Source organism: Neoarius graeffei, chromosome 25, assembly GCF_027579695.1.
Source record: "Neoarius graeffei isolate fNeoGra1 chromosome 25, fNeoGra1.pri, whole genome shotgun sequence".
Taxonomy (NCBI): domain Eukaryota; kingdom Metazoa; phylum Chordata; class Actinopteri; order Siluriformes; family Ariidae; genus Neoarius; species Neoarius graeffei.
The window spans coordinates 51,500,589-51,527,826 of record NC_083593.1 but is presented as its reverse complement, the minus strand read 5'-3'; the positions used below and the strand labels follow the sequence as shown (position 1 = coordinate 51,527,826).

At 41.5% G+C, this 27,238-nt stretch overlaps 1 protein-coding gene across 6 annotated transcripts; it reads right to left on the bottom strand.

Annotated features, from left to right (window-relative positions):
• Positions 1 to 1,901: 1,901 nt before the first annotated feature.
• Positions 1,902 to 27,182, bottom strand: pcyox1 (prenylcysteine oxidase 1). 6 transcript variants are annotated; one of them, XM_060909716.1, is made up of 7 exons: positions 26,953 to 27,182; positions 20,170 to 20,314; positions 19,222 to 19,428; positions 15,923 to 16,097; positions 13,463 to 13,674; positions 13,047 to 13,196; positions 1,902 to 11,071 (listed from the first exon to the last, which is right to left on the bottom strand). In XM_060909716.1, exons 2-7 carry the CDS (start codon positions 20,282 to 20,284, stop codon positions 10,401 to 10,403), a joined length of 1,530 nt encoding a protein of 509 aa, XP_060765699.1. In that variant the 5' UTR covers positions 20,285 to 20,314; positions 26,953 to 27,182; the 3' UTR covers positions 1,902 to 10,400. The 6 variants fall into 6 exon arrangements, with proteins under 6 accessions (XP_060765699.1, XP_060765694.1, XP_060765696.1 ...); XM_060909711.1 differs by having other exon boundaries at positions 13,044 to 13,196; positions 26,953 to 27,175; XM_060909713.1 differs by having other exon boundaries at positions 13,044 to 13,196; positions 20,170 to 20,462; positions 26,965 to 27,175.
• Positions 27,183 to 27,238: the final 56 nt, after the last annotated feature.

Below are 27,238 nucleotides of genomic sequence, written 5' to 3'. Positions count from 1 at the left end.
TCAGGAGTTTTCGACATGCTCATGTGAATATTTCTGATGAAAAATAAAAAAGGCATTAAGAGATCAGCAACACTATACGCATAAAACAAAACTTCATGAAACAAGACTGTGCTTGTATAAGAAATGGAAAGAATTTACTCAAGGTGAAGTTTGTGTGTTGTTGAAGTTCTTTGTTTTTTAGGTGTTAAAACCCACAGGCATCAGACAGGAACAGATCACAGCAAGGTTGAGCCTGAACACAGCTTCGCTAGGAGCATCACGCCACTGTAGACCATGTGTGGTATCGAGGGAAGAAAAAAAAAAAAAAGTCCAGGAAAATATTGCCTTTTTATGTATTAGTGGACTGATACATGATTTTAAAAATATACAAAACATCATCATGACGTGAATATAAAGTGTCAAACGACAGGCATTTACACTCACCGGTCACTTTATTAGGATCACCCATACATCCACCTGCTGCTCTTTGATGCAGTTCTCTCATCACCCTTGATGCATAAAATCATGCAGATACAAATCAAGGGCTTCAGTTAATGTTCAAGCATCAGAATGGGAAAAATTGTGATCTCAATTTTTGTGTGACTTTCTTTCACTGTCGCATGGGTGTTGGTTTGAGTCAGATGGACTGGTGGTTTGAGTATTTCAGAAACTGCTGATCTGATCTCCTGGGGTTTTCACACACAACACACCCAGAGCAGTGGGCAGCCATGCTAACAGCGCCCGGGGAGCAGTCAGGAGTTTGGTGCCTCGCTCAAGGGCAACTCAGCCCAAGGCCGTCCCGTATTAACCTAACCGCATGTCTTTGGACTGTAGGGGAAACCGGAACACCCGGAGGAAACCCACGCAGACACGGGGAGAACATGCAAACTCCACACAGAAAGGCCCTCGCCGGCCGCTGGGTTCGAACCCAGAACCTTCTTGCTGTGAGGTGACCGTGCTAACCACTACACCACCGTGCCACGAAAAACAAAAAACACTGAGTTGAGTGAGCGACAGTTCTGTGGGTAGAAACAGACGCCTTGTTGATAGAGCTCAGAGGAAAATGGACAGACTGGATCGAGCTTCCTGCCAGGAAGGATATAGCAACTCATAGAAATCACTCTTTACAACCGTGGTGAGCAGAAAAGCATCTCAGCATGCAACAGCAGAATAGAACACCACACTGGGTTCCACTCCTGCAGCCAAGAACAGGAATCTTAGAATCAAGAACAAGTTCCTATTAAAGTGGCCGGTGAGTGTATTTAGTGCCTGCCCCAAAGTTAAGCATCAAACAAGGCTCTTTGACTGTTTATGAAAATTTGAAGAGAATTTTATTCTAAAAGAAATACATTAAACCTAATGGGATTAATTTCCCTTCCAGACAAGGAACATTTACGGCACTGAACAGATGTCCTGATTCAAAAAGTGACTACGTTGATCTCATTTTATCGGTGCTGTTGAGGGTTAAGGGCCCTGCTCAAGGGCCCAGGAGTGGTAGCTTGGCAGTGCTGGGATTAATAGAAAAATCCTACTGCAGTTATAGAATTCAAAAACCTCCATGAATTTAAAAAAAAAAAATAAATAAAATAATAATAATAAAAAAACAACTTAGCTGAATCCATAAATTAACCTGAATCCTCAAATTTTAACTGAACACCTACAAGGCAAGCAACAAGGCAGAAATGTGTAATAAACCGATCAGTAAAATGTACATGTAAGTTTCCACCACCTGTAATCTGTAAACCTCCTTAAATAAAATTTACAGACGTCTCTCATACACAGTTAATATTTTATTGGATGTAAACTACAAACCATTTCCATTTTTTTCACTTAATTCCAAGAAATTAAAAAAAAAAAAAAAAAAATCAGAACCTTGTGAAATTAGTACCAAAAAAAAAAAAAAAAAAAAAAAAATCACACACTCGGTAAAATTAACCCATAAAACAAAAACACACTGAACTGTAGAAATTCCCTGGTAAATAATGAAGTAATACGAACTGTTTCTTTTTGCATATTTTAACACAATGTTGCTCGCTACTGATGCAGTGTTATAAAAAAGGATTTAATGCATTTCAGGAGCTTTAGTTCTATTCATTTTATAAAAATAAAGTAGTAATGATTACTGTTAAATCAAATGATGACTAATGAACATGTACAAAAGTTATTGCATTTAAAGATATAAACAAACACACTCCAAGTATCATTGTTGTAGGAACATTTTGGGAATTTCCACAAGGATCGAGTCAGGTAGGAAAATTAAAAGTAGTTTTACAAAATTGTAACGGTTATACATTAGAGTGTTTTAGGTTTTTTTTATTACAAAAAAAACGTAATTGTAAAACACTGGTCACACTGGACTTTCTCTCTGCTATACATCTGGGGGGGAATAATAAAGCAAGCACATTTCATGTACAAACTAACTTTAGTTACAGGATATTTAGGATATTGTGATAATTTAAAAAACACACATTTAGGGTAAAAACAACTGGAAAAAAAAAAGATCAACCAAAAAGTAGTACTGTACTTAAACAAAAAAAAAAAAAAAACCTGTTTCGGAACTTGCCTCAGATACGTTTTTGTTAAATAATTATTTCTTGATGAGGGACTTGTTTTTCTTTGAATATATATTTTTTCAATTAAAGGTTTGGATTTTTCTCATTTTTTCAGTGTGGGATGAAACGACTTCAACAAAAGGTGTTCCCCCCCCCCAACTCTTACATGGGGTGCTAATAATTATGGAGGGCAGTGTAAATAGCTAGAACATAAGAAATCAACATGGTCATGAACTACAGGGAGTGCAGAATTATTAGGCAAATGAGTATGTTGACCACATTACCCTCTCTATGCATGTTGGCCTACTCCAAGCTGCATAGGCTTGAAAGCCTCCTACCAATTAAGCATACCAGGTGATGTGCATCTCTGTAATGAAAAGGGGTGTGGTCTAATGACATCAACACCCTATATCAGGTGTGCAAAATTATTAGGCAACTTCCTTTCCTTTGGCAAAATGGGTCAGAAGAGGGATTTGACGGACTCAGAAAAGTCAAAAATAGTGACATATATTGCAAAGGGATGGAGCACTCTTAAAATTGCCCAGCTTTTGAAGCGTGACCATCGAACAATCAAGCGCTTCATTCAAAATAGTCAACAGGGTCGCAAGAAGCGCGTTGAAAAAAAAAAAAAAGGTGCAAACTAACTGCCCATGAACTGAGGAAAGTCAAGCGTGAAGCTGCCAAGATGCCACTCGCCACCAGTTTTGCCATATTTCAGAGCTGCAACATCACTGGAGTGTCAAAAAGCACAAGGTGTGCAATACTCAGGGACACGGCCAAGGTAACAAAGGCTGAAAAACGACCACCACTGAACAAGACACACAAGATGAAACGTCAAGACTGGGCCAAGAAGTATCACAAGACTGATTTTTCTAAGGTCTTATGGACAGATGAAATGAGAGTGAGTCTTGATGGGCCAGATGGATGGGCTCGTGGCTGGATCAGCAAAGGGCAGACAGCTCCAGTCCGACTCAGACGCCAGCAAGGTGGAGGTGGGGTACTGGTATGGGTTGGTATCATCAAAGATGAGCTTGTGGGACCTTTTCGGGTTGAGGATGGTGTCAAGCTCAACTCCCAGTCCTATTGTCAGTTTTTGGAAGACACCTTCTTCAAGCAGTGGTACAGGAAGAAGTCAGCATCCTTCAAGAAAAACATGATTTTCATGCAGGACAATGCTCCATCACACGCATCCAAGTACTCCACAGCATGGCTGGCCAGAAAGGGTCTAAAGGAAGAAAGATTAATGACGTGGCCTCCTTGTTCACCTGATCTGAACCCCATAGAAAACCTGTGGTCCCTCATCAAATGTGAGATCTACAAGGAGGGGGAAACAGTACACATCTCTGAACAGTGTCTGGGAGGCTGTGGTTGCTGCTGCACGCAATGTTGATCGCAAACAGATCAAAACACTGACCGAATCCATGGATGGCAGGCTTTTGAGTGTCCTTGTAAAGAAAGGCGGCTATATTAGTCACTGATTTGTTTTTTGTTTTTTTGAATGCCAGCAATGTATATTAGTGAATGTTGAGTTGTTATATTGGTTTCCCTGGTGAAAATAAATGAGTGAAATGGGTATATGTTTGTTTTTTGTTAAGTTGCCTAATAATTATGCACAGTTATAGTCACCTGCACACACAGATATCCTCCTAAGATAGCTAAAACTAAGAAAGCCCTACTCCAACTTCCAAAAATACTCAGCTTTGATATTTATGAGTCTTTTGGGTTCATCAAGAACATAGTTGTTTTTCAATAATAAAACTAATCCTCAAAAATACAACTTGCCTAATAATTCTGCACTCCCTGTATAGCTTACTTCTCAGTAGAAGCAGAAGTGACACGACACATAGGGAAGTTATACATTTTAAAAAAATTTAAAAATTTATGGCAGAAGATTTTATAGCTCAACCAAATGATGAGGTTAAAGGTCACCTGTGCTGAGTCATGTTTGCACTGTATTTACCAGCACCTGTGTATTAAAAGAGCATTTCACTGCAAGTCCATTCAGGCCATGAGAAACATCATTACACTCTAAAAAAATCATTCAGAAAATCTCAGTAAATATTAATAAAATATGTAGCCATAAGATGAAATCAAATACCAACTTTTTTTCTTTATGTTGGCAATTTCGTTTGTACTCCAGCTCTTACAGCACCGCAGATGACCTCAGACTGCACTGCAGCGTCCTGCTGTTTAGAAAATATTGACACGGTACATATTTTGCAGTGTTTGTATTACCAGGAAGCTAATCTAATAATCATTAATGCATTCATCGGTGTTTGTTTTCAGAAAGATATTAAGGAACGTAACTTGGAATGAAAGTGGCCTGAGCATTTCACACCAAGCATTTTAGCCCTTATAGACTTCCTCTTCATTAATCATCATCATCATACCCTGATCGCTTATCAATTAGTATCACTTACGACATTTCAAAAACAATCCATGGAGGCAATACAGTCCAATTTCTTCTGTCTTATTATACTGATCTACAAGGACGGTGTGAATAACCTGAATATTCCAGTTCGTTTCACTTCGACTTCATCTGCATCTTCCTACTCCTTACATGTGCACCATGAAGGGAATGAAATAATGGTTTATCCACCCTACGTAGTGCACTATATCCTGAAACTGTGAGGCATTTGTGATTCAGGCAAATGCTGATAAAGTCTAGGAGAAAAAAAAAAAAAAAAAAGTTGTGACCTAAGTCATGGGCTATGTTTTCAAGACAACATCAGACAATCTAAGAGAAGAAAAACATTATATAAAATGTTGTATTAAATATACAACTCTGTGCAAAAGTCTTAGGCACCCTATTTTTTTTCATACAGACTTTGTTATAGATTTCTGTGTTATGACTTCTACATTATCGAGTCAAAACATTACAAAAACATTTTAGAGTCCAAACGTTCATTTTCCAGCACAAAATTAAATGTTGCAGGGAAAAAAAAAAAAAAAAGACGCTCATATCCGAGCAGCGTATTCCATAAGTGAGCACTTTTTCAGATTAAAAAAGAAAACATAATGAAGGCTACTGGGTTTTGGTGCAAAATGAAGAAGCGAGTGTGACAGTCAAAGTGTCCAGAAGAACTGTGGCTGGTTCTGGAAGATGCTCAGTAAAACCTACAGCTCATTTCCGCATCAAACTGGCCTCACTGTACCGGAGACTACCATTTTTTTTTTTTAAACCAAAGGGGTCGTCTCACACCAAATACTGACTTTGTTTCATTTATGGCTTACTGCTGTTCATCGTATTTTTTTAAAAAAATGTTTAAATATTACATTTCATTATTTTTAAGACTTTTACACAGTACTCTGTGCATGCGCAAATGGTATAAGGCATAAAGTTGGCTGTACAAGATGACATTTATTTTTGTTTCATTTTTCATCTCATTTTACTTCTGTCATCGTTGCACAGCTACTGAAATGGCTATGACTCTTACACTGTACACTACTGTAGTTTTACGCTTCTCAAAAGTAAACAGAGTATTTTTTTAATATCTCCTCCGCTCCAGATCCAGTACCTTGGCTTACTGTTTGTTTATACTGAATGAAAGTCTCCAGCCACCTCTTTGGCAAACTGTACATCAAAATCCTCTCACACACCTTTGGATCAATAACTTGCATTACTTTACACGCACAGCTTTATAAAACTGTCTCATATAGGCTAGGAACAATTTGACCATCAAAATTTTCGGCCACGCCTCATTCCTGAGTCTGATTCAGCTTCAAGATGGAGGTATGGAGCACTTGCATGTGACGTCAGAGCCGATCCAGATTGTGACAGACGCCATCTTGTCGGTCAAACGCCATATTTCCGCCTTCTACTTCTGGTTCTACTTCTGCTTCTACCTTTTCTTCTGGAAAAACCTACTATATACAATTCTACTACAACGGCTGCGGCTACAAGCTCTCCCTACCTGTGCACGTTTTTTGTGTGTATTTTTGTGTGTTGTTCGTCTGTACCGGACTTCAATATCCACTACAACCGTATGGACTTACTGGACATTGGTTTCCAGCAGAAAATGACGGTTTGTAGTGATTTCCATCGCATGCACAACATTCCGGACGAGATAGCGAGACCAGCGGGGTCTCCGTGGATTGTTATCGGAAGCAAAGCGAAGGAGGCGGCGCCGGAAGCAGAAGCAAAAGCGAGGCTGCAGAGCCGGCCTGTTGACTAAGCTCAGAAAACAGCCACTCAAACCTCCACTGCTAAGCCTCTACTTCTCCAACGTCAGATCCATGGTAAACAACACGGACGATTTGGAATTACAGCTGGAATTACCTTATTCTATAATCGGCTGGTCAGTGCTATACTCAATACTTAAGTGACTTACCCATCCAGTGAGGATTATTTTCTTGTTTACAAGATGCCACATCTGAGTCGCTGACAAATCCTGAATTTCTGTAAAGATAACTGTCCAGAGATTTATAAACACGCAGTGCTTCACCACTGAACAGCGAGGGAAAGTTAATGAGGTAATTATACACGTCTGGGTATTCCACCTCTGGCAGTTCAACATCCACTGACACGCAGCGCTCGAAACTAACGGTGTCCCGACGTCCCGGGGACCATAAAAAAATGTCATCGGGACACAAAATTATCATATCTGGGACAATCCCGGGACAATGGAAAAAAATAGATCTAGAAAAAAAGTTCTACATTAATATTATTTACAAAGCCGTAGCACATACGTAGACATTCACCTAATTTGTCAATTTTAATTTTAAAACGTTAACAGCGAAAAATACATAGTAGCTACACTTTCGATGCACCTGCATCCGTAGGCTACAGAGCAGCGCATTCTGTTCTAGAATCTTCGGCCGGTGTCCGCATTATATGGACTTGGAATGGAATTGCTACCGCACACGCTGCGCCGACTCTTGCCAGAACAAAAATGCTTAAGTGGTTGAAGCGGACCGACCGCGGGGAAGAAACTGAAAGCCCAGACATAACGTCTCCGGGACCTTCAGGATCCAAAGTGTCATCGCCTGGTCTGCAGGCAACGCTAGCAACTGAATGAACTTAATGAACACTGTTAGACACGTTATAAAATACAACAGGAATGATGTGGATGATATTGACGGAAGATACCGTTCAACAGAATAAATGAGTTTTCTTGGTGTCTTTCTAGTTCAGAAAGTTTAGTCAGTCAGCAGCACAACTAGGCTCGGACCTGGCACTATGTTGATGTTGCTAACGTTTGCACCCACGTTTCGGCAGCGAAAGTTCATAAAATGGATAACGGAAAGTTCATAAAAATGGATAACGGTAATCGATAACGGAAAGTTCATAAAAATGGATAACGGTAATGGTGAAAATTATAAGTTGGCCTTATAAGTGCCAACAGATATTCAAGGTATAAGTAGATGAAATGAACATAAAAGGGGTCTTATTTTCAACTAAAGTGTACTGCAGATGTAGGGAGTTGAAACATTTTCTGAATGAGCTAGTTGGCCCCTTTAAATAAACGGGTATCTATTCATACAGTGAGATCACCAAAGTTTAATAAACTGAAAATGCAATAACTGTAATTTTGAAGTAGATGATGTATAGGACATGTGTCGCTTGTGTCTTGTGACTTATTGTAAAAATGATATAAAGGGTTCAAAATCGCATAGTTACACAAATATAATAGTAACTTCATATGATAATATTAACCACTGGTTATTTCAGAGATGAAAAAAATGGGGACACTATTGCTTCCATTCGGGACAATACAACACAGAATTCGGGACCACTGGGGGACACAAAGAAAAAAAAAGTTAATTTCGAGCCCTGCTGACACGGTCGTGAAAACTCCGTCCGGTAAGCCATAAGGGTCACTAATCTGTAGATCGTTTATTTTAGACATATATCTAGTTATCTGTTCATTAGAAAAATGAGCCGTGTAGTCCGTCGGTTGAAATTGATCCATTCTGTACACGAGTGCAGCAGTATTCAGCGGTGTTTTTTACCGACAAGATGGCGGCTGTGTACTTTCTGGTCACGTAACTGCAAGAGCTTTGACTCCTCCCCCTCTCTAAATTTGTCCATTTTTATAGATAACAGTGCTGCGATAGAAACTACGTCGGCAAGATCGTTTGAGATACTGAACAAATCGATCAATCTGTCCGAGCATGTTGTTCCCACAGATCTAAACTGGTGCCTAGGAGCTTTCTTTGCACTACCTAGCGGTAGCTAATTAGGATCCGTATCAGGATTTAAACCTGAAGTGGGTACAGCATAATCCTAAAGAGATTTTTTTAAATTAAACACGCCTACGAAAGCATTGAAAAACACCCAGAGGTAGAAATGTCAAGACTAAGAGCACAGGACATTTCAATCCTGCTCATACCAGTTATTAGGTTTGGGTTTTTTTTTCCCCCTCGCCACACGTTTGTGATATTTAACAAATTTAGCTACTTTTTCCCAAAAAAATAAACAAATGAGAAGCCAAATTTAACCCACCCACAACACCGTGACCACGTGTTTACTAAGGATGCTGTAAATACATCACTTTCTGCTGCATGTTTGTTGCTTTTATCCACCAAGCTTCATTTTGAATTTCCCTCCGGGGATTAATAGAGTCATGCTGCGTTCATGTGCTATGGGAAGATGATATTTTCCAGTTGGGAACTGGTATTTACCAGTGTGTTGTGTTCACATGCTTTTGTTGTTGTTGACAAATTAAAGATGGTGGACCAGATTCAGAATCAGAATCAGGCCTGTTATTTGGTTAAAACAATTATAGATTGCCTTGTTCATCAGCTGCAGCAGGAATATGAGTTATCGAAAGTCAAAAGGTAAATAATGCTGAATATTTCCTGATCATGAGAAGTAGAGATTTTTTTAACACATTGAATGCCACGCAGTTTTTGGAAATTTGGCTGTAGCCACAATGAGAGTAGCCAGTATCTAGATCATTGCTGGCGTTCTTTGGACAGCCACAGAAAATTTTGTATTAGGCTATAATATACATATTATAATAATATAATATACATAACATGACTCGTTTAAAAGGTGAGAGTCAGCTTTCCGTAGGTAAAAACCACTTCTTTCTTGGTTCATAAGCTAGTCTTGTACCGCTCGCCACCATGTTGAAAAGGTTAAAGTTCATCTCATCTCGGCAACTCGTGTATCAAAATTTTCTACGAGTTGCCCAGTGGAAAATACCACAAGAGGGGGCGTTCATGTGTGCTTTCCATGTCGGCGTTTGGTATTTACCATAATTCCCATAGCACATGAACGCACCATCATTCTGATATCTGACCTCTTGTTCATGCCTCATTCACGTGACTTTATTGCACCCTGAAGGATCCTAAGTCCTACATCAATTAAATGCCCTAGGAACCTTAGTACGAACCTTCACTTATATCCATATTATTAGTCAAGTGCTCTATACAGCCAAAAGTAGGAAGACACTCAGGTTCTTCCACTCCAACCTTCACGTAACATGTTCATGGAGCTCACGCCTGGAACAGATTTGGACCTCGGAGTTCCAGCTACAGCAAACAAAGACCTTCTATACAAGTGTGTGCTTCTAACTTTGTGGCAACGGTTTGAGGAAGAACCACATATGGGTGTGATGATCAGGTGTCCAGATACTTTTGGCCATACAGTGTATAGTGCAAAAAACTAAATGTATCTTGGTTGAGTGAGAACATTTGGGTAAGAGGAGGGATTTAGTTTGGTTGAACTCTTCCTGTAGCTCTAACTTGCATAGTCTGAGTGGCTACAAAAAAAAAAAGCCCAACCACAGAAAAGAAATTAGATTGGAAAGCCTCCTTGGATCGTATGATGATTACCTTTTTCTTAAAAGTAAAAATATCACACGCACACACACAGAGACCCAGTGGATTTTAGATTTCATGATTGTTGTTGGTCTTGCGTCTCTATAGCTCCCCCCGGAGGCGAGCGTGCAGACCCTCCTGATCCACCTTCGACGTGTCCCCATGCCAGCGATGCTTTGCGAGCAGTGCAATGTTTTGTGCCGAAAGGGCGCTCATCTCCATCGACGACGCTGCCCACTCGATGGGACTGAGGTAATAGAGGCTGTGGTGGAGGATGAAGGGCGGAGCTTGACGCTCTGGCGCTCTGTATGACGGATAAGCCAGCCAGCGCTTCTCCACCACGTGCTCTCGGGAGACAAACAGCGTCCTCAGCTGCTCCTCGGTCAGGGGCTTAGGAGAAAAAACCTTCCACACTGCCGTTTCGCTGACTGAAGGGCTCGAGTAGCCTGGCGTGATGTGGACAGGGTTCAGGGAGCTCAAGCTGGCAAAGCCCAATTTCTCGTTATCGGTGGTGAAAACGTCAGAAACGAAAAGCTCGCCCGGTTTCCGGCTGGCGTCCAGGTAGGACACGTTGAGACACCCGAGGACTAGCGTACTCACTGTCTGGTGGTAGTGCCCAGGAAAGTGTGAAGGCAAGGAAGGAGAGAAGCCTGAGAAAGTGATATCGGACAGACCCTGGTGGAGGGGCGTGGCTAAAATCACAACATCGTAAAGGGAGTGGGCGGAGCCAGAATCTTCAACATAGCTCACTTCGTACAGGTTTGCGGTGGTGCCTGATTGGAGAAGCAAAGAGGAAGTCAGGGTGATTTGCCATGTGTGCAAAAGTTTGCACACCCTCAAGAAAAAAAAAATTACGCATTTAATTTAGAGAAGCAAGACCTTGTTTTCCGATGTTCCTTCATTAAAACAAAAAAATGCTAAGCTGTTCAAAAAATGATAATAAAATCCACAAAATTATACATCAGTTCAGAATAGTGCTGTCAAAAATGTCGCGTTATTAACGCGTTAACTTGACTCAATTTTAACGGCGATAATTTTTTTATCGCGAGATTAACGCTCTGTGACATGATGCCACGCCCCGCACAGCCAGAGTCCTCTGCCCTCCCCGAAGAGCCACGGTGCTCGGCTTAAGTTTCGTTTTCCCATCGACGGCTCCAGCCCCACTTTGCAGTGGCTGTGACAAGACGTGTTATGCTCTGCAATAAAAATAAAAAAAAACAAAAAACATTGGTACAACCAGTGTTCGAACTATGCCGATATTTTCGGGGGGTCCCTTTTTTTTCCCTTGGGGGTGCTTGCGCTTGTCTCAGAGCGCGGATCTCCATCACGCGCTCACTTCGGATATGCAAATGCTTCCCGTTACACACGATTGCTATGTCAATAAACATCATTTTGCCAATAGAGTGCTTCGAGATCAGCGCGAACCCGGCGGCGGCCATATTGGAAGTCAAACGTCGCTGTGTCAGTGCATTGTTGTTGCTCAGCGAAGCAAAATGCCGAATACGTGTGTCATTGTTGGCTGTAGTAGCCGGGGGTAAAAGGGTGGCAAAAGCTTCCACAGACTCCCTAAAGTCGTGACAAACCCGGGAATTGCAGCACAGGAGAAAAGCGAGCGGAGGAGACGACAGTGGCTGGCTGCCGTCAACCGATCAAATTTAGGACTAGACTGTATCCGGATTTGTTCTGGTCACTTTGCGACAGGTAGGTTAAATTGTCTTGAATTTCATAGTTACTAAAATAAATGTGATACAAACTATTATCTTTTCTATGTACTTTCAGCAATGATTAATGGATATATTTGTCACATTAGGTAGCTTATGTCTACTGCAGTGCATTGTTGCATCAAATGGCATTTAAGGTCTAGGCCTAGTAATGTTTATGTACACATGCTGTTAGTACAAGTTACATACTAGGCCTACATTTTATTCACTGACTAAAATAATTGATAATTATGCGGCAACAAGCTGGGGTCAGCTTTCCATTCCTTCTCACTAACAGTGTATGGATCTACATTCCCAATGAAACGTACCTTCTCAGCATAACGCTCCCGTGCCTGCTTATCCAAACTTTCACAGTAGTGTTCCATCACTTCAGATGTCTAAATTCTTAAAAAATCAAAGCTTCTAAGCCCTCTAACGCGGAAACGAATCGGTGAATGTGTACTCTATGATGTGTACTCTATGCGCGCTCTGGAGCGAGTGACTTCCAAGATGGCCGCGCCGACCGCATGGTTACTATTTTTAGCATCATCTCTGAGCCCTCTATATTTTAGAGACCCCCCAACATTTCCCAAATCATGTTTTCAAGGGATCTCATGTCTGTTTCAGGGGATCTCGGATCCCCCGAGTACCCCCGTAGTTCGAACGGTGAGCAAGCCCATTCACTTTTTATGCTGATAAGAGAATTACAATGGTTTTTCATGTGACAAAAATGTGCGATTAAATTGCGATTAATCGTGAGTTAACTATGACAGTCGCGACATTTAATCGTGATTAAATATTTTAATCGCTTGACAGCACTAGTTCAGAAGCTTGTCCTCCCCTTTCAGAGTTAGATGTAAATATTCTCTAATAACTTAGATTTTTGTTACTTGTGATAATCTATGAAGACATTCAATGCCTTGCTGCATTTAATTAATTAAATTTATCACTACATTCGACAACAAAATTATCCACGTTGAAGATCTGATTCCCTGAGCTGAACCAACCGTGGATTTTCTTGTAGGTGATAAAAAGAGAGCTGTACCACTTTTAGAGGACCTCGTTTTGAGAGCGATGTTGGTCACACGTGCTGGAATGAGTTGGGCTTTGCTGTGATACAGAAGCCCAGAGCAGATTCTCTTATTCCCTCCATCCACAGCCCAGAGGCCCGATTCAGCACCCGCCAGGGAAACGGAACCTGCACAGGGGAACCGTGGGAAATTACTGAGCAATGGGGTTTATTCTGGACTGCATCAGACATTTTTCTCTCCTCAACAGTGAAGTATAGTGAGCTTTTTGCTCATTTGTTTGTGTATTTACAGAAGCCAGCAATAAATACTGTCAAAAAATAGTAATAATATAAAATATTTGGAAAAATTACAGCACTAATTACAACTAAGGAGACAAACCCTCGCCTAATGCTCTAGCAGACATGTAAAAGTGTCACGATTTGTGCAGACGTACCAGCGAAGGCGTGCAGACGAACGCTCTGGCCGTAATTGACGCGCGATATCGGGGTGACGATTTCATTGATGAAAGCCTGAGAGAAGCCGTGAGCCAGCATGGCCTCCTCCAGCGTCTGGTTGAGCAGAGCGAGAAAGTCGTCGCCGCCCATGGCGTGGAGCATTCGGTCAACACTCGAGAACGAGTAGCTGAACTGCTGGTACTGATAAATCCTGTCAGGACGAGACGGCTGCATTAAAGGACCCATGGCATGGTGGTTTGTTGATGCTTTAAGGGCAATTCCATGTAAATGTCAACCTCACCATGCAAAAATAAAGCAACATGTAATACATCAAAACCACTCCCAGAGATCTCACCTAGGCCTGTATTTTACAGATGTGAATAAGTTGAACCAATTTGTAACCAACCTAATATGTCACTGTCAGTCTTTCTTTCTTATAATGTAAAACCCCAAGCTAAAATCAACTTTGATCATGTACAATTCTATATTATTGCCACAAGCCACAGAAATGTATGCTAAAATCCACAAAACAGCAAAACAATAGCCATCCTAAATATTATTTAAGAACTTTGATAGTTTTAGCTGATATTTAGAGAGTTTTTCAAAGGGTTATGGTGGTTAAATTGCTGATTTTCTAAACATATGCCATGTCTATTTCAGACGCGTCACATCCATAACGGAATTTCGTCACATCCATAACGCTGACTTTTCCTTCCGAAACTCTGCATGAAATACAAAATATTTTAAACAAAGATTTTTTAATATTCACCTTGGACCCCTCTATCAAATGGATATCTCCATTTCGACATTAGGTTTACAATTTCACAGAGTTTGATAAAAATGTACAGTCACCCAAGAAAAGTGATACTTTTTCTGTCACATCCATAACGCATCTTTTATTGGCATTTTCTGGCATGCCCTAGATGTACTATGGGAATTGTTCTTGTTCTATCACTTCTCCAGTATGGTACAGCCTTAAAATATGCAACACCTGTTTAAATACTGGGAGACAATAAAACATGCACTGGGTCATTTGTTGCCATTTTGAGTTCAAGTGTCACGTCCATAACGCTGGAATTGCTCTTAAACGGGCTCGTGGAGGTTTCCGGATGTTATATCCGCAGCCTTTCTCGAAATGAACCCTCGGCACGTAGATATAGCCTCCTGGGAGAAAGCCCCATTTCAGCGCTTTTCCCAGTGCGTCGTTTTGCTAATGAGAAGCAGGAGGCAGGGAAGGGTAGAGGGTGGGGGCGGGTCTTATCATTAATATTCATGACATGTAAACGTGTTACCTCTGATTGGTTAACAGCACTGTGACGCTACCTCCAGTGGGTCAGAACAAGCGGATGTGGGTGTCTTACTATGGCGAGAGAGAAGGAACAAACTGCGAAGGGAAAAATACCGCGCGCTGACGTCATTAAGGTGCGACGCGAGGAAATAAAATAAATTCAACAAATGTTTGGGTTTTTACTGAACAAACAAACAAATAAAATGAACGAGTGACTTAAAAAAAGAATGTGGGTGTCTTTGTAAAAACTGTTTTGATTGGCTATTATAACAGAGCATGCTGCATGCTTTTTGGTTTTGTAGCGCAGAGTACCTGGCTAACTGCAGGAAGCGGTTAGCTGCACAGCTAATGTAGCCATTGCAAGGCTAACGTGGCACCGATTTTAAAACACGGCAAAACGACTTAACAGTTATACACTTACTTGTTCGGTGTTTGTGGCTGATGCGGCAGGGATGCTTGGTACGGACCCAGGCTTCAGTGACAGTTGATGTGCAAAACCTGCCCTGTATTGTCCCAAGTTGTGGAAACATTCCTCAGGAAAATGCTTCCGACAAACATACACCGTCTTAGGTAGACTCGACGGCGTATTATTGAAGTAAATAAAATTAAGCCACTGCGTCTTCAGGGGCTCTCCCGTCGGCAGTAAAAACAGACTCTTTTCTGTGTTGTCACATCCATGTACAGCGCAATTTCCATGTTTCGCTCGCTTAAGTGATGCCATGTTGTTGTGTCCTCTATGGTCTCCTCACTACAACTGGGCGGGCAATCCATACAGTGGGTGGGAATCCAGAGGGGGGGCGTGGGGATCATCTCCCTTGCTGACGTAGTAAAGGGAAGAGTTTATCAACGCGCCGTTTTGACGCGCCATTCTCAAATGTTGGGCATAGTTTGGTTTACACATTATGAAATTTCTAGCCACTGGGGTGACTTAAGAAGGTCAGAGGAACTCATTTTAATGTTAAAAAACATCAGAAAGTGAAAATTTCATGCCATGGGACCTTTAAAGGAACGGTTCAGCGAGAAAATGCATCTCTTACCAAAAAGAAAACTGGCAGCATCTTCCTATAGTACAAGTAACCTGATATAATAGTGTCTGAAATCAGTAACTGAAGTTAATTGTATTTTATATACGCATTTAGTGTAGTTATTACACAAATGACAGGAGATTCACCTCATGAACTTGTCCAGAAGGCTCTCCACCCACATGTGCATGCGAAGCGAGTTGAAGCCGTAGTGCCACAGCATGCGCAGGAAGTTCACGATGAACCAATCGCTCTCCTCAAACATCAGCTCCTTCCCGTCAAAGATGGCCATTTTTGAAGGGACTTCAGCACGCACTGACAGACCTGACAGAAAAACGGAGAACTTCCATATTTACGATCATTAGTTTCAACACAATTTAAAAAAAAAAAAATTATATTATATATATATATATATATATATATATATATATATATATATTTATTTCGGGGGGGGGGGGGGGGGCACGATAGTATATATATATATATATTTATTTCGGGGGGGGGGCACGATAGAGAGAGAAGACGTCAAGCTCCTCTTTGGTACAGATCACTGTTCCAGAAGCAGGAACTGAGATGTTTTTGTTTTAAAACGCTGGAATGAAATGTCTGGACAGCAACAATCAGGATCAGTGATAATTATTAAGTGTTTGATTTCACGTTTTTTTGGTTTCCTGATAAGCGTGCTGATAAGGTTTCCTGGAAAAAACCTGTCGGATGTTGCTGAGGCCAACTCGATGCTAATGGTGATGCCTCCACCACCAAGATGAAGGAAGCTATTCGAGAAAAACTATTTCAGACATTTGACCTTGCTGTGACCTTGACTTGGTCGTTTGGTATGCAGCAAGTCCAAAATCTAATCGGTTCAACTGCTGGTTACAATAATATTTCCATATAAAACCTTAAACAGGGTCGGCACGGTGGTGTAGTGGTTAGCGCTGTCGCCTCACAGCAAGAAGGTCCTGGGTTCGAGCCCCGTGGCCGGCGAGGGCCTTTCTGTGCGGAGTTTGCATGTTCTCCCCGTGGGTTTCCTCCGGGTGCTCCGGTTTCCCCCACAGTCCAAAGACATGCAGGTTAGGTTAACTGGTGACTCTAAATTGAGCGTAGGTGTGAATGTGAGTGTGAATGGTTGTCTGTGTCTATGTGTCAGCCCTGTGATAACCTGGCGACTTGTCCAGGGTGTACCCCGCCTTTCGCCCGTAGTCAGCTGGGATAGGCTCCAGCTTGCCTGCGACCCTGTAGAAGGATAAAGCGGCTAGAGATAATGAGATGAGATGTGAAAACCTTAAACATTTAACCATTTGTTCTTGACATATTGTGCTAAGGACAATCTCAGACAGAAGCACTGACGGTCACATGGATGCACCGATGGCAAAGTTGCCCTGAACACGAAGGTGTAAGGACCATCTCTGTATGACAAACAGGAAAGAAGCTATTGGGGGGGGCGGGGGCAAGGAACCCCACTATTTCAGACGTTGACCATGTTTAGACCAATTACAAAATCTTTTCAGTTAGGTTTAATCTTAATTCTGTATAAAATCCTACAAACATTCAGCAACATCACATTAACGAGAATCTCTTACTCAGTGGTAGAGGCATAAAAAAAAAAAAAAAAAAAGACAAAACATGGACCAGGATTACGTTTTCATACTGTGAAACATCAATATCAATATATTTCATCAAAATTATACAGAAATGTTTACATTATACAGACACGAGTGTTTTACTGGGAAATACACCACTAATATTTCATACGAGCTCCATCGGGGACATGGAGAACCAAAACCGTGACATAAATCTCTACGTTACTTGTGAGGAAATCGATGAATTGTTTTGATAAATTTGGGTACTTTTTGTTTGTGAATGTGTCGATATAATAAAAAGAAAAATCACACCTTGGCTGGGCGCACGGTGGTGTAGTGGTTAGCGCTGTTGCCTCACAGCAAGAAGGTCCGGGTTCGAGCCCCGGGGCCGGCGAGGGCCTTTCTGTGTGGAGTTTGCATGTTCTCCCTGTGTCCGCGTGGGTTTCCTCCGGGTGCTCCGGTTTCCCCCACAGTCCAAAGACATGCAGGTTAGGTTAACTGGTGACTCTAAATTGAGCGTAGGTGTGAATGTGAGTGTGAATGGTTGTCTGTGTCTATGTGTCAGCCCTGTGATGACCTGGCAACTTGTCCAGGGTATACCCCGCCTTTCGCCCGTAGTCAGCTGGGATAGGCTCCAGCTTGCCTGCGACCCTGTAGAACAGGATAAAGCGGCTACAGATAATGAGATGAGATGAGACACCTTGGCTTGAAGAGATGAAGTTTATCTTCTCGTGTTGAAAAACTCGCATTTTTCATACGAAATACATCACGGATCTGAGCGACATTTTTAAATAATATTGGCTGGCGTTGAGTGGTATATCAGATATATTCCATTCAGCTAGCATGATGTTGAATGAGTAGAAAAAAAAAAGCCAGCCAATATTATTATTATTATTATTATTATTATACATACACATTCCTTTAGGGTGTTCAGTGCGTCTTTCCATTTCAAAATTGTCTCAAAATCTTCCGTATTTAACAAAGCAAACCTGGTGGCCATGTTTGTCACAGTCGCTCCCTAGTGCAGAAGTTTTACGTTTCCGACGTGTGACGTCATGTTGTCTTGACAACCATGCAATATTGTAAACCATACTCAACGCTCATTCTCCATTGGGTAGAGTGACATAATACACGTAGGATAAGCGATATGCTAACAATACTGCATGCTATCAAACCAAATTAATGAAACCCGCTAGAAGGGAATAGAACACGTTTTTATTCCATGGAAAAAGTGTCCTGAATGTACAATAATTCCCGATATTTCACTCCGATGAGGTCACTCCCAGTGTTTTCCCGCTGATTAGATGCAGAGTCAAAATGGCCAACTGGCTCAAAGTAAAATTCTTTTGATTAATTTGTGTATTTTATGTCTTCGTGGATGTGTCCATATAATATAAAGAACATTACACTGTGGTGTGAAGATATGAAGTTTATCTTCTTGTGTTGAAAATATTTTCACTCATTCGTGAATATATACATTCATCACTCGAAGATAAACTTTATATCTTCGCGCTACCATGCAATATCCTCTATTTATTTTCTTGATAACCTTGCCTAGACTAGCTTCCTGAAAAGACGTGCGTCATGTATAAAGAGCCACAAGCCTCGCTATCTAAAATGTGATCGCTATCCAGACGTGGTTTCCTCACACAGTGAAGGTCATGCCATGATCACGTTTTTGGATGATGTAGCAAAATGGACACAAGTCTAATCAGTTCATTTTGCTCCTGCACTGCAGTTGAAATTAAATCCTTAAAGGCCATTTTCTCCCTTTTTACCATCTGAATGGTTTTCCAAGGCCACCACACAAAGACAACCGTGTGTTGTGTGCACACGAGTGGATATTATAAAAATAAATCAAAACCTGCCTATTCTATTCACAAAGTGCTTCATGTGGAGATTAAGCGGGTGTATAATGGAGCCTCCTGTTTCATAATCTTGTCCCTCGATGCTCTCTGTAGCAAGACGTCCTCCAACAGTGCCGGCTTCGTACACGTCGAGCTTGACGCTGGATCCAAACTCCTGCCTGAGGAAATAAGCTGCTGCTGTTCCTCCGATTCCAGCTCCAACGATAGCTAAAAGCGGTGAAACAAAGCAACAGTCAGTACATACTCTCAGAATATAATGGCAGGAGTCTTACAGCTGAGCTGAGTGAACGTTCCTCTGTAGTGTCACCAGTCAAACCAGAGGAAAAAAAAAAAAACATTCATGACTAATCTTGTTTTTGACAGAGAAGCTTTCCAGTGACGCAGACTTCCACTGTATTCGTGTCATACTTCCAAGACAAATCCATTGAAGAAAATGCCAGACAACAAACAGGCCTTGACTGAGGGATTACATTTGGTCTTCATGATATGACGTGGGGCGGCACGGTGGTGTAGTGGTTAGCGCTGTCGCCTCACAGCAAGAAGGTCCTGGGTTCGAGCCCTGGGGCCGGCGAGGGCCTTTCTGTGTGGAGTTTGCATGTTCTCCCCGTGTCCGCGTGGGTTTCCTCCGGGTGCTCCGGTTTCCCCCACAGTCCAAAGACATGCAGGTTAGGTTAACTGGTGACTCTAAATTGACCGTAGGTGTGAATGTGAGTGTGAATGGTTGTCTGTGTCTATGTGTCAGCCCTGTGATGACCTGGCAACTTGTCCAGGGTGTACCCCGCCTTTCGCCCGTAGTCAGCTGGGATAGGCTCCAGCTTGCCTGCGACCCTGTAGAAGGATAAAGCGGCTAGAGATAATGAGATGAGATGAGATATGACGTGTATTGAAAAGAAAAAGAACCAGCAAAATGCTTAGACATAAATGATTAGACAGGAAAAACATGCTTACCGATTTTCCTCGGCGGCGCTCGTAACTCAGAGGCAGACGCGAGACCCCGGCGTCCAACCTGACAAAGGCCGAGGAACAGAAGAACCCTGAACGATAGGGTTCTTACAGACATCATGAGGGTTTAGAGCTTCACAGGTATGGACATCTGAGAGGTGGAAGGAGGAAAAAAAAAAAGAAGAAATGTAACATGCGAGTGGGTCCAAATCACTGCAAAAGTAAGTGAACTCCTGGGTGTTACTTCAAATTTCAGATCACTGTAAAGTGAACTTCCGTGCAAGCTGATGAAATGTCTTCTGGAGAAAACACACACACACACACACACACACACACAACTTGTATCTTATCAGAATCAGTAGTTCAGACTTTTCCATATCAAAGGTCACAGCAGCTTGACAGCTTCAGATAATTACACAAATACAGTGTAGTGTATTCACTATTAAACTGTAACTTTAATAAATAAATAATATATATATATATATATATATATATATATATATATATATATATATATATATATAAATGACGGTTTCAGCTTCAGTCAACAGTTAAAAGGTAAACTGCTTGCGTTATGAGTACTTTCACACAGAATGCAGATACAGTATGATGCAGAAAAACATGACATATTTATGTATTCTATCCACATTCACTGGCTATGCGCAATCGCGCGCTCTGATTGGCTCCTCTGTTACTAGGATATCATCTAGGATACCATGAGTAGAAAAAAAAAATAAAATAAAATGGTGGCGCTTGTTGCTGAACCAACCGAGGATGAAATAAAAACTCTACTCAAAAACAAAACCCCAAAAAAGAGCAACAAAATTTGATGGTAAGAACGGAACTTTTTTTATTTTTCAAGAATTATTATTATCATCGCATTTTTCACAAATTACTGCTGTCATTTCACCAGTTTGTTTACATTCTAAGCGGAAATTATTTTGTCGGACATTTTGTATAAAAGTTTTTATGTATGGCATTTGCAATAAATAAAAATGCTCCGTTTCTCAAAGTCCAGTGACTGTGGATAGAATAAAACAGCTATTCCACTCAATCTTGTCGTACATGGCTTATAGTCAACTGGTGCTACGCGCCTCGTCGGCTATCAGCTCATGTACAATCAATTTCGTGGAATAACAAACATTTTTCGCACCAAGGTCGATTTTTTATTTATTTATTTATATTTTACAATAAAGATGGACAAAAATAGAAGTCATTAATACAACCGAAACAAAAACATTAACATTTCAGCCAGGGGGATTTTCAACTGAACACATTAAAATAACCACACAAATCAAATCATTAGTTTTAACAGCTTTCTGATTTTGTGGGTCAGTAATTGTTTTTATGTACTGCTTGATCCATTTTTCAAATCCCCAAAATAACGGTTTAGTATGATTAAATTTGGATTTATGAATATGATCTTTTGCTAGTATGATCAAGTTATTATAATTTGATTATATAGAATTCTTTAACTTTGGTCTCTACAATAACAGCAGCAACAAACAGTACACTTTTACAAAAAAAGAAAGAAAAAAAAAGACAGAACTCAGAATCTATATTATCAATAATAAAGCAGGACAAATCTTTCCAAGGGCGGCACGGTGGTGTAGTGGTTAGCGCTGTCGCCTCACAGCAAGAAGGTCCTGGGTTCGAGCCCCGTGGCCGGCGAGGGCCTTTCTGTGTGGAGTTTGCATGTTCTCCCCGTGTCCGCGTGGGTTTCCTCCGGGTGCTCCGGTTTCCCCCACAGTCCAAAGACATGCAGGTTAGGTTAACTGGTGGCTCTAAATTGAGCGTAGGTGTGAATGTGAGTGTGAATGGTTCTCTGTGTCTATGTGTCAGCCCTGTGATGACCTGGCGACTTGTCCAGGGTGTACCCCGCCTTTCGCCCGTAGTCAGCTGGGATATGCTCCAGCTTGCCTCCGACCCTGTAGAAGGATAAAGCGGCTACAGATAATGAGATGAGATGAGAAATCTTTCCAAAAATTAGTAGTATGGGGGTACTGCCAAAACAGGTGTAGCTTTATCTCTGCGTATATGTCTAGTCAAGTTTATTTGTATAGCGCTTTTAACGACAGACATTGTCGCAAAGCAGCTTTACAGAAAATGAAAGGCTTTAGGTGGTGTTTACATTGGACCGTATCAGCGGATCATCAGATTAACCTTTTTAAAACGATTCGCGTGGACACAGCAACGCCAATACACGATTCGCGTGCACACAGCAACGCCAATACACGGATACGCTAATCACATGACTAATTAGACGGCACGTCACATGATCCCAGTGCATATCGGGCATGCGCAAGTCACTCACCACTTGCAAGTGGAAGGATGGCAAGCGAACACCTTCTCCAGCAGATAAACACACCTGGCTGTGATGTTCATGTTCTCACTGAGTTTAAGCGCCTGAAGGAGGTAAATAAGTTGAAATGTGTAAATAAACCTCAGTGCGGCTCAGCGCTTCCTGCTGTGCTCCAAATCACTCCGCCCTGAACAGCGAGTGCCCTCTGGAGGGTGCGCACTCCGGCCCTGCGCAGCTCACAGAGCGCGCGAGTGAAGCGCACGAGCAGTGATTCGGGACTGAGCCGCTGTGTGTGTGATCCCAACGCCAGCGAATCAGGAAGGTGGATGTCACAGTGACGTTGTCCAATGACGACGTCAGCTAGAGCTCAGCACTGCGTTTCCTCGTTCCTCAATGTTTACACAGCACCGGATCAGATACGAACCGGGTTGAATACGTGGGCCCTGGAGGATTCAAGTTGTTCCGCCTGTGGAGTCGTTTCCCGGCGTTTTAATGTGCACGGACAGTGCATCCGCGACGAAAACGAGACGGATACGGTCTAATGTAAACACCACCTTAAACATGAACTAATGTTATCCCTAATGAGCAAGCCTGAGGTGACAGTGTTGGGGGGGGGGGGGGGGGGGGGAACTCCCTCAGACGACATGAAGAAACCTTGAAAGGAGCCAGACTCAAAAGGGAACCCATCCCCATCTGGGTGATAACAAATAACTTGCTTCTATAACGGTGTCCTATATACAATAATCACAAAGGATAACTGTGTAACCAGGAAAATCATTCTAGTTTTAACATGAAGTCTGTTTTGTTGAAGTTATCAACTGTTCATTAATGAAAACTTGAGTGCAAAACTGTTCATGACAACTGCAGTCCTAAAGTGATCATGGTGATTGCAGGGCTGTCCCAGAGGCAGGGTCTCACCTTCTGAATTTCCCTAATCCGGCGATTAATCCCTGACTGGCGCTGGTTAAGGAAAGTGGGATCTTGTATTTTGTCACGAAAGTCAGTAACCTTGGGCTTTTCTCCACATTCACAGTTCACATTAGTATCCTTCTTAAACTTAAAGGATATACGGAGAGCCATGGCCTCACTTTCGTTTATAAATGCCTTAAGACCTCAAGAATGGCACAGGAATAGTTTTAAGCGCTAACAATAAATCTAAAATAGTAATTTTTACGATTAAAAGTGACTTATATAGGTAGCGGTCTGAGTGAATGACCTTGACAGCTGTAACGTCACAGCTATCGGTCTCATCGCCGTTTCCGCTATACTAAAACACAGAGCTGACTGCAACTCCGATCCTCCATTTTGAGCTAATTTATCGCCATGCCATGTAGATGTGTTGCTGATGGGTGCAGCAACATGACAGAAGGTGGATTTATGTTGCATTCATGGCCCAAGAATGTTCAAACTGCAAAGATTTGGACGCGTTTTGCGAGAAGTTCACAGGCACATTGGGTGCCTATGAAGTGGTCTCTCCTCTGCACATTTTACTGAGGACTTGTACGAAACCTCTGATCTGTTGAGGAGTGTTAGCTATAAGCCAGTATTGAAAGAGGGTGCAGTCCCCCCCCCCCCAAAAAAAAGGAAAGTATTTATTTTTTAAAGTGAGTTCAGTTGCACCAGTCTTCCCGGAGCGTGAGCAGTTAATGATTTGCAGGATAATATCTCATCTCATCTCATTATCTGTAGCCGCTTTATCCTGTTCTACAGGGTCGCAGGCAAGCTGGAGCCTATCCCAGCTGACTACGGGCGAAAGGCGGGATACACCCTGGACAAGTCGCCAGGTCATCACAGGGCTGACACAGACACAGACAACCATTCACACTCACATTCACACCTACGCTCAATTTAGAGTCACCAGTTAACCTAACCTGCATGTCTTTGGACTGTGGGGGAAACCGGAGCACCCGGAGGAAACCCACGCGGACACGGGGAGACCATGCAAACTCCACACAGAAAGGCCCTCGCCGGCCACGGGGCTCGAACCCGGACCTTCTTGCTGTGAGGCGACAGCGCTAACCACTACACCACCGTGCCGCCCAGGATATCATCTATGGAACATTTTAAAAGAATGTTCCATAGAACGTTCCCATTGAAAAACAGGAAGCCATGGCCTAATGGTTAGAGAAGCAGCTTTGGGACCAAAAGGTCACCAGTTCGATTCCCATGACCAGCAGGAATAGCTGGTACCCAGCCCCCCCTAACTGCTCCCCAGGCCACTTTGGGTATGTTGTATGTTGCTCTGGATAAGAGTGCTTGCTAAATGCCATTAATGTAGTTAAAGTGTACTTATATAGAAGATTCTATATAATTTTCCCATTTAAACCATCAACCAGTCCAGACCAGTAGGACACAGCAGCAGGGAAACTGGTGATCTCGCTTTGAAACTGTGACTGTATACTACGATTACTATTTCTAATTGTAGTCAACCAATCACGTTGTACGTAACAGACGTTACGTGGTGACGTAAGAGACAGACTTAGGACACAGAGGGGTATTTCAATGTTCGGAAGGTATATCCAGGCTTACCTATGCTGCCATTTCCTTACATGTTCATAAAAAAGTTATCAAGGAGATCGATCAGTTGCTTTATAATTTTGTTTGGAAGAATAAAACTCATTATATTAAAAAGTCTGTCTTAATGAATAATTATAGTAGTGGTGGCCTAAATTTTCTTGATTTTAGTACACTAAACAACACATTCAAGGTTAATTGGATTAAGCATTATTTAAAAGAACCTACCTCTGTTTGGAACATCATCTCAAGTCATATATTCTCCAATTTGGGTGGTCTGAAGTTTCTTCTACTTTGTAATTATAATATTGATCGTATACCTGTCTCTCTCTCAAACTTTCATAAGCAAACACTTTTGGCCTGGTCTCTTATTTATAAGCACAATTTTTCTCCGAATAGATATTTCATATGGAACAACAGGGATGTTTGTTACAAAAGGAGATCTCTATTTTTTGACAGTTGGTTTAGGAATGGCATTGTACAGATCAATCAGCTTTTCAATAAGGAAGGGAATTTATTTAATTACCAAGAATTCCTTTCTCATTATAAGATCCCTGTGACCCCTAAAGATTTTGCGGTCGTCTTTGACGCCATTCCATCTGGTGTAATTATGCTCTTCAAGGGTTACACCACTCCACCTTCCACTGTGGCTCCTTTGCCTGATCCAGTGGACACACCCATAGGGAAATTATGTTTTCTGCCAGCATCTCGTAAAAACAACAAAAAAATTCGCTCCTTATTTTTAGCTGATTGTGTCTCTGTCCCATATGTAATTACCACCTGGAATACACATGTTCAGAACCTATGTTGGTGAAAAATATGGACCCTTCCTAATAGATACCTACTGGTTAACAAAGTTAAAGAAATTTCTTTTAAAATCATTCATCGTTGCTATCCTGTCAAAACATTCTTAGTGAGGTTCATTAAAGACATTGACGTATCCTGTACTTTCTGTAACGTGCACCCAGAGACTGTCTTCCACTTATTCTGGACTTGTGAACACACTCGGAATCTATGGCAAGGCATTTGTCGTTTTATTTTGGACCATATTCATGAGACCTTTGTACTATGTTTGCACAATGTATTGTTTGGATTTATAGATTATCAGAGAGAATTGGACAGTGAATTTTTTCTTGCTAATCTCATTATATTGCTGGCCAAATTTTATATCCATAAATGTAAGGTGTTGAAAATCAGACCCTCTTTTTGTACATTCAAAAAAAGAAATTGAATTCTACATAAAAACAATATCAACCTCTCCCAATAAGAAAGCCATTAAAACATTAAGTATGTGCTCCAAATTTCATGTATTTTTGTAATTTATACATATATGTGTGTGTATATATACATATATATTTTTTTTACACGTTTGCACCATTTATAGTTTGTGTGTTTTGTTTACAGTAACCCCTGGCGTTGTATATCCGCATTTCATGTTTGTTTGTTCTGTTCATATGTTTGATAATATTGTCTGATGTACTGTATATTGTAAATGAAAGGATTTATATAATAATAATAATAATAATAATAATAAAGGGTATTTCAATGTTTCCCCGCCCCCTCGCTCACGCATCTTCCGCTCAGAACCTTCTGCGCATGCGCTCTCATTTGTTTTCTCCATACTATTGAACACAACTTTCTTTCTTGTTATCCAACACCCCTTCTCTCAGCCGAGATTATGAAACGCTCCCTGTTGTCATTTATATCCAAAACGTTCTCTCTTTCCTGAGAATGTGTCTGTAATTACTGTCTCCATCACTCCTACACGACTTCCTCATTCACTCAGGACTCTACTGACAGTCTCAGCGTGAAACGAGCACAAAACAAAACACGACATATTTAAAAAGAAAAAAAAAATCGCACCAGACTCACTGCACACTTTCTGTACAAAAATTTCGCGTCATATCCGGTGTGTAAAAGTTACAGTAAACTACTTTGACAAGTTAGCTAGCTAACTAGCTATTCAAACTTACCTAAATAATTACCTCTAAAGCAACAAAAACAGTCTTTTGCTGCATTTAAATACTTCCCAACCGCTTCCAGGGACAATCTGATCCTTTTTACACGGAGAAACGAGTTACTAAGGATACTAGATATCTTAATTTGGAAGTTGGCTTTCCCACCTGTATTCCCAAACAGCCCGCCTCTCCTTCTCAAGGATTGGCTTGTCGTTTCGAATACCTGCACTACGATTGGCTAGTCATTCATAGTCCGACAGCTGAACAACCAATCGCAGTGCAGGACATGGGGCGAACTATG

Bases quoted from the DNA above. Each gene is read 5' to 3' on its own strand.
- pcyox1 (XM_060909711.1), bottom strand. From the start codon at position 20,284: ATGATGTCTGTAAGAACCCTATCGTTCAGGGTTCTTCTGTTCCTCGGC. The intron at 19,429-20,169 runs GTAAGCATGTTT...CACCGCTTTTAG, and splicing joins AGCGCCGCCGAGGAAAATCG to CTATCGTTGGAGCTGGAATC. The intron at 13,197-13,462 runs GTACGTCTGCAC...TCCCCTGTGCAG, and splicing joins TCGTCTGCACGCCTTCGCTG to GTTCCGTTTCCCTGGCGGGT.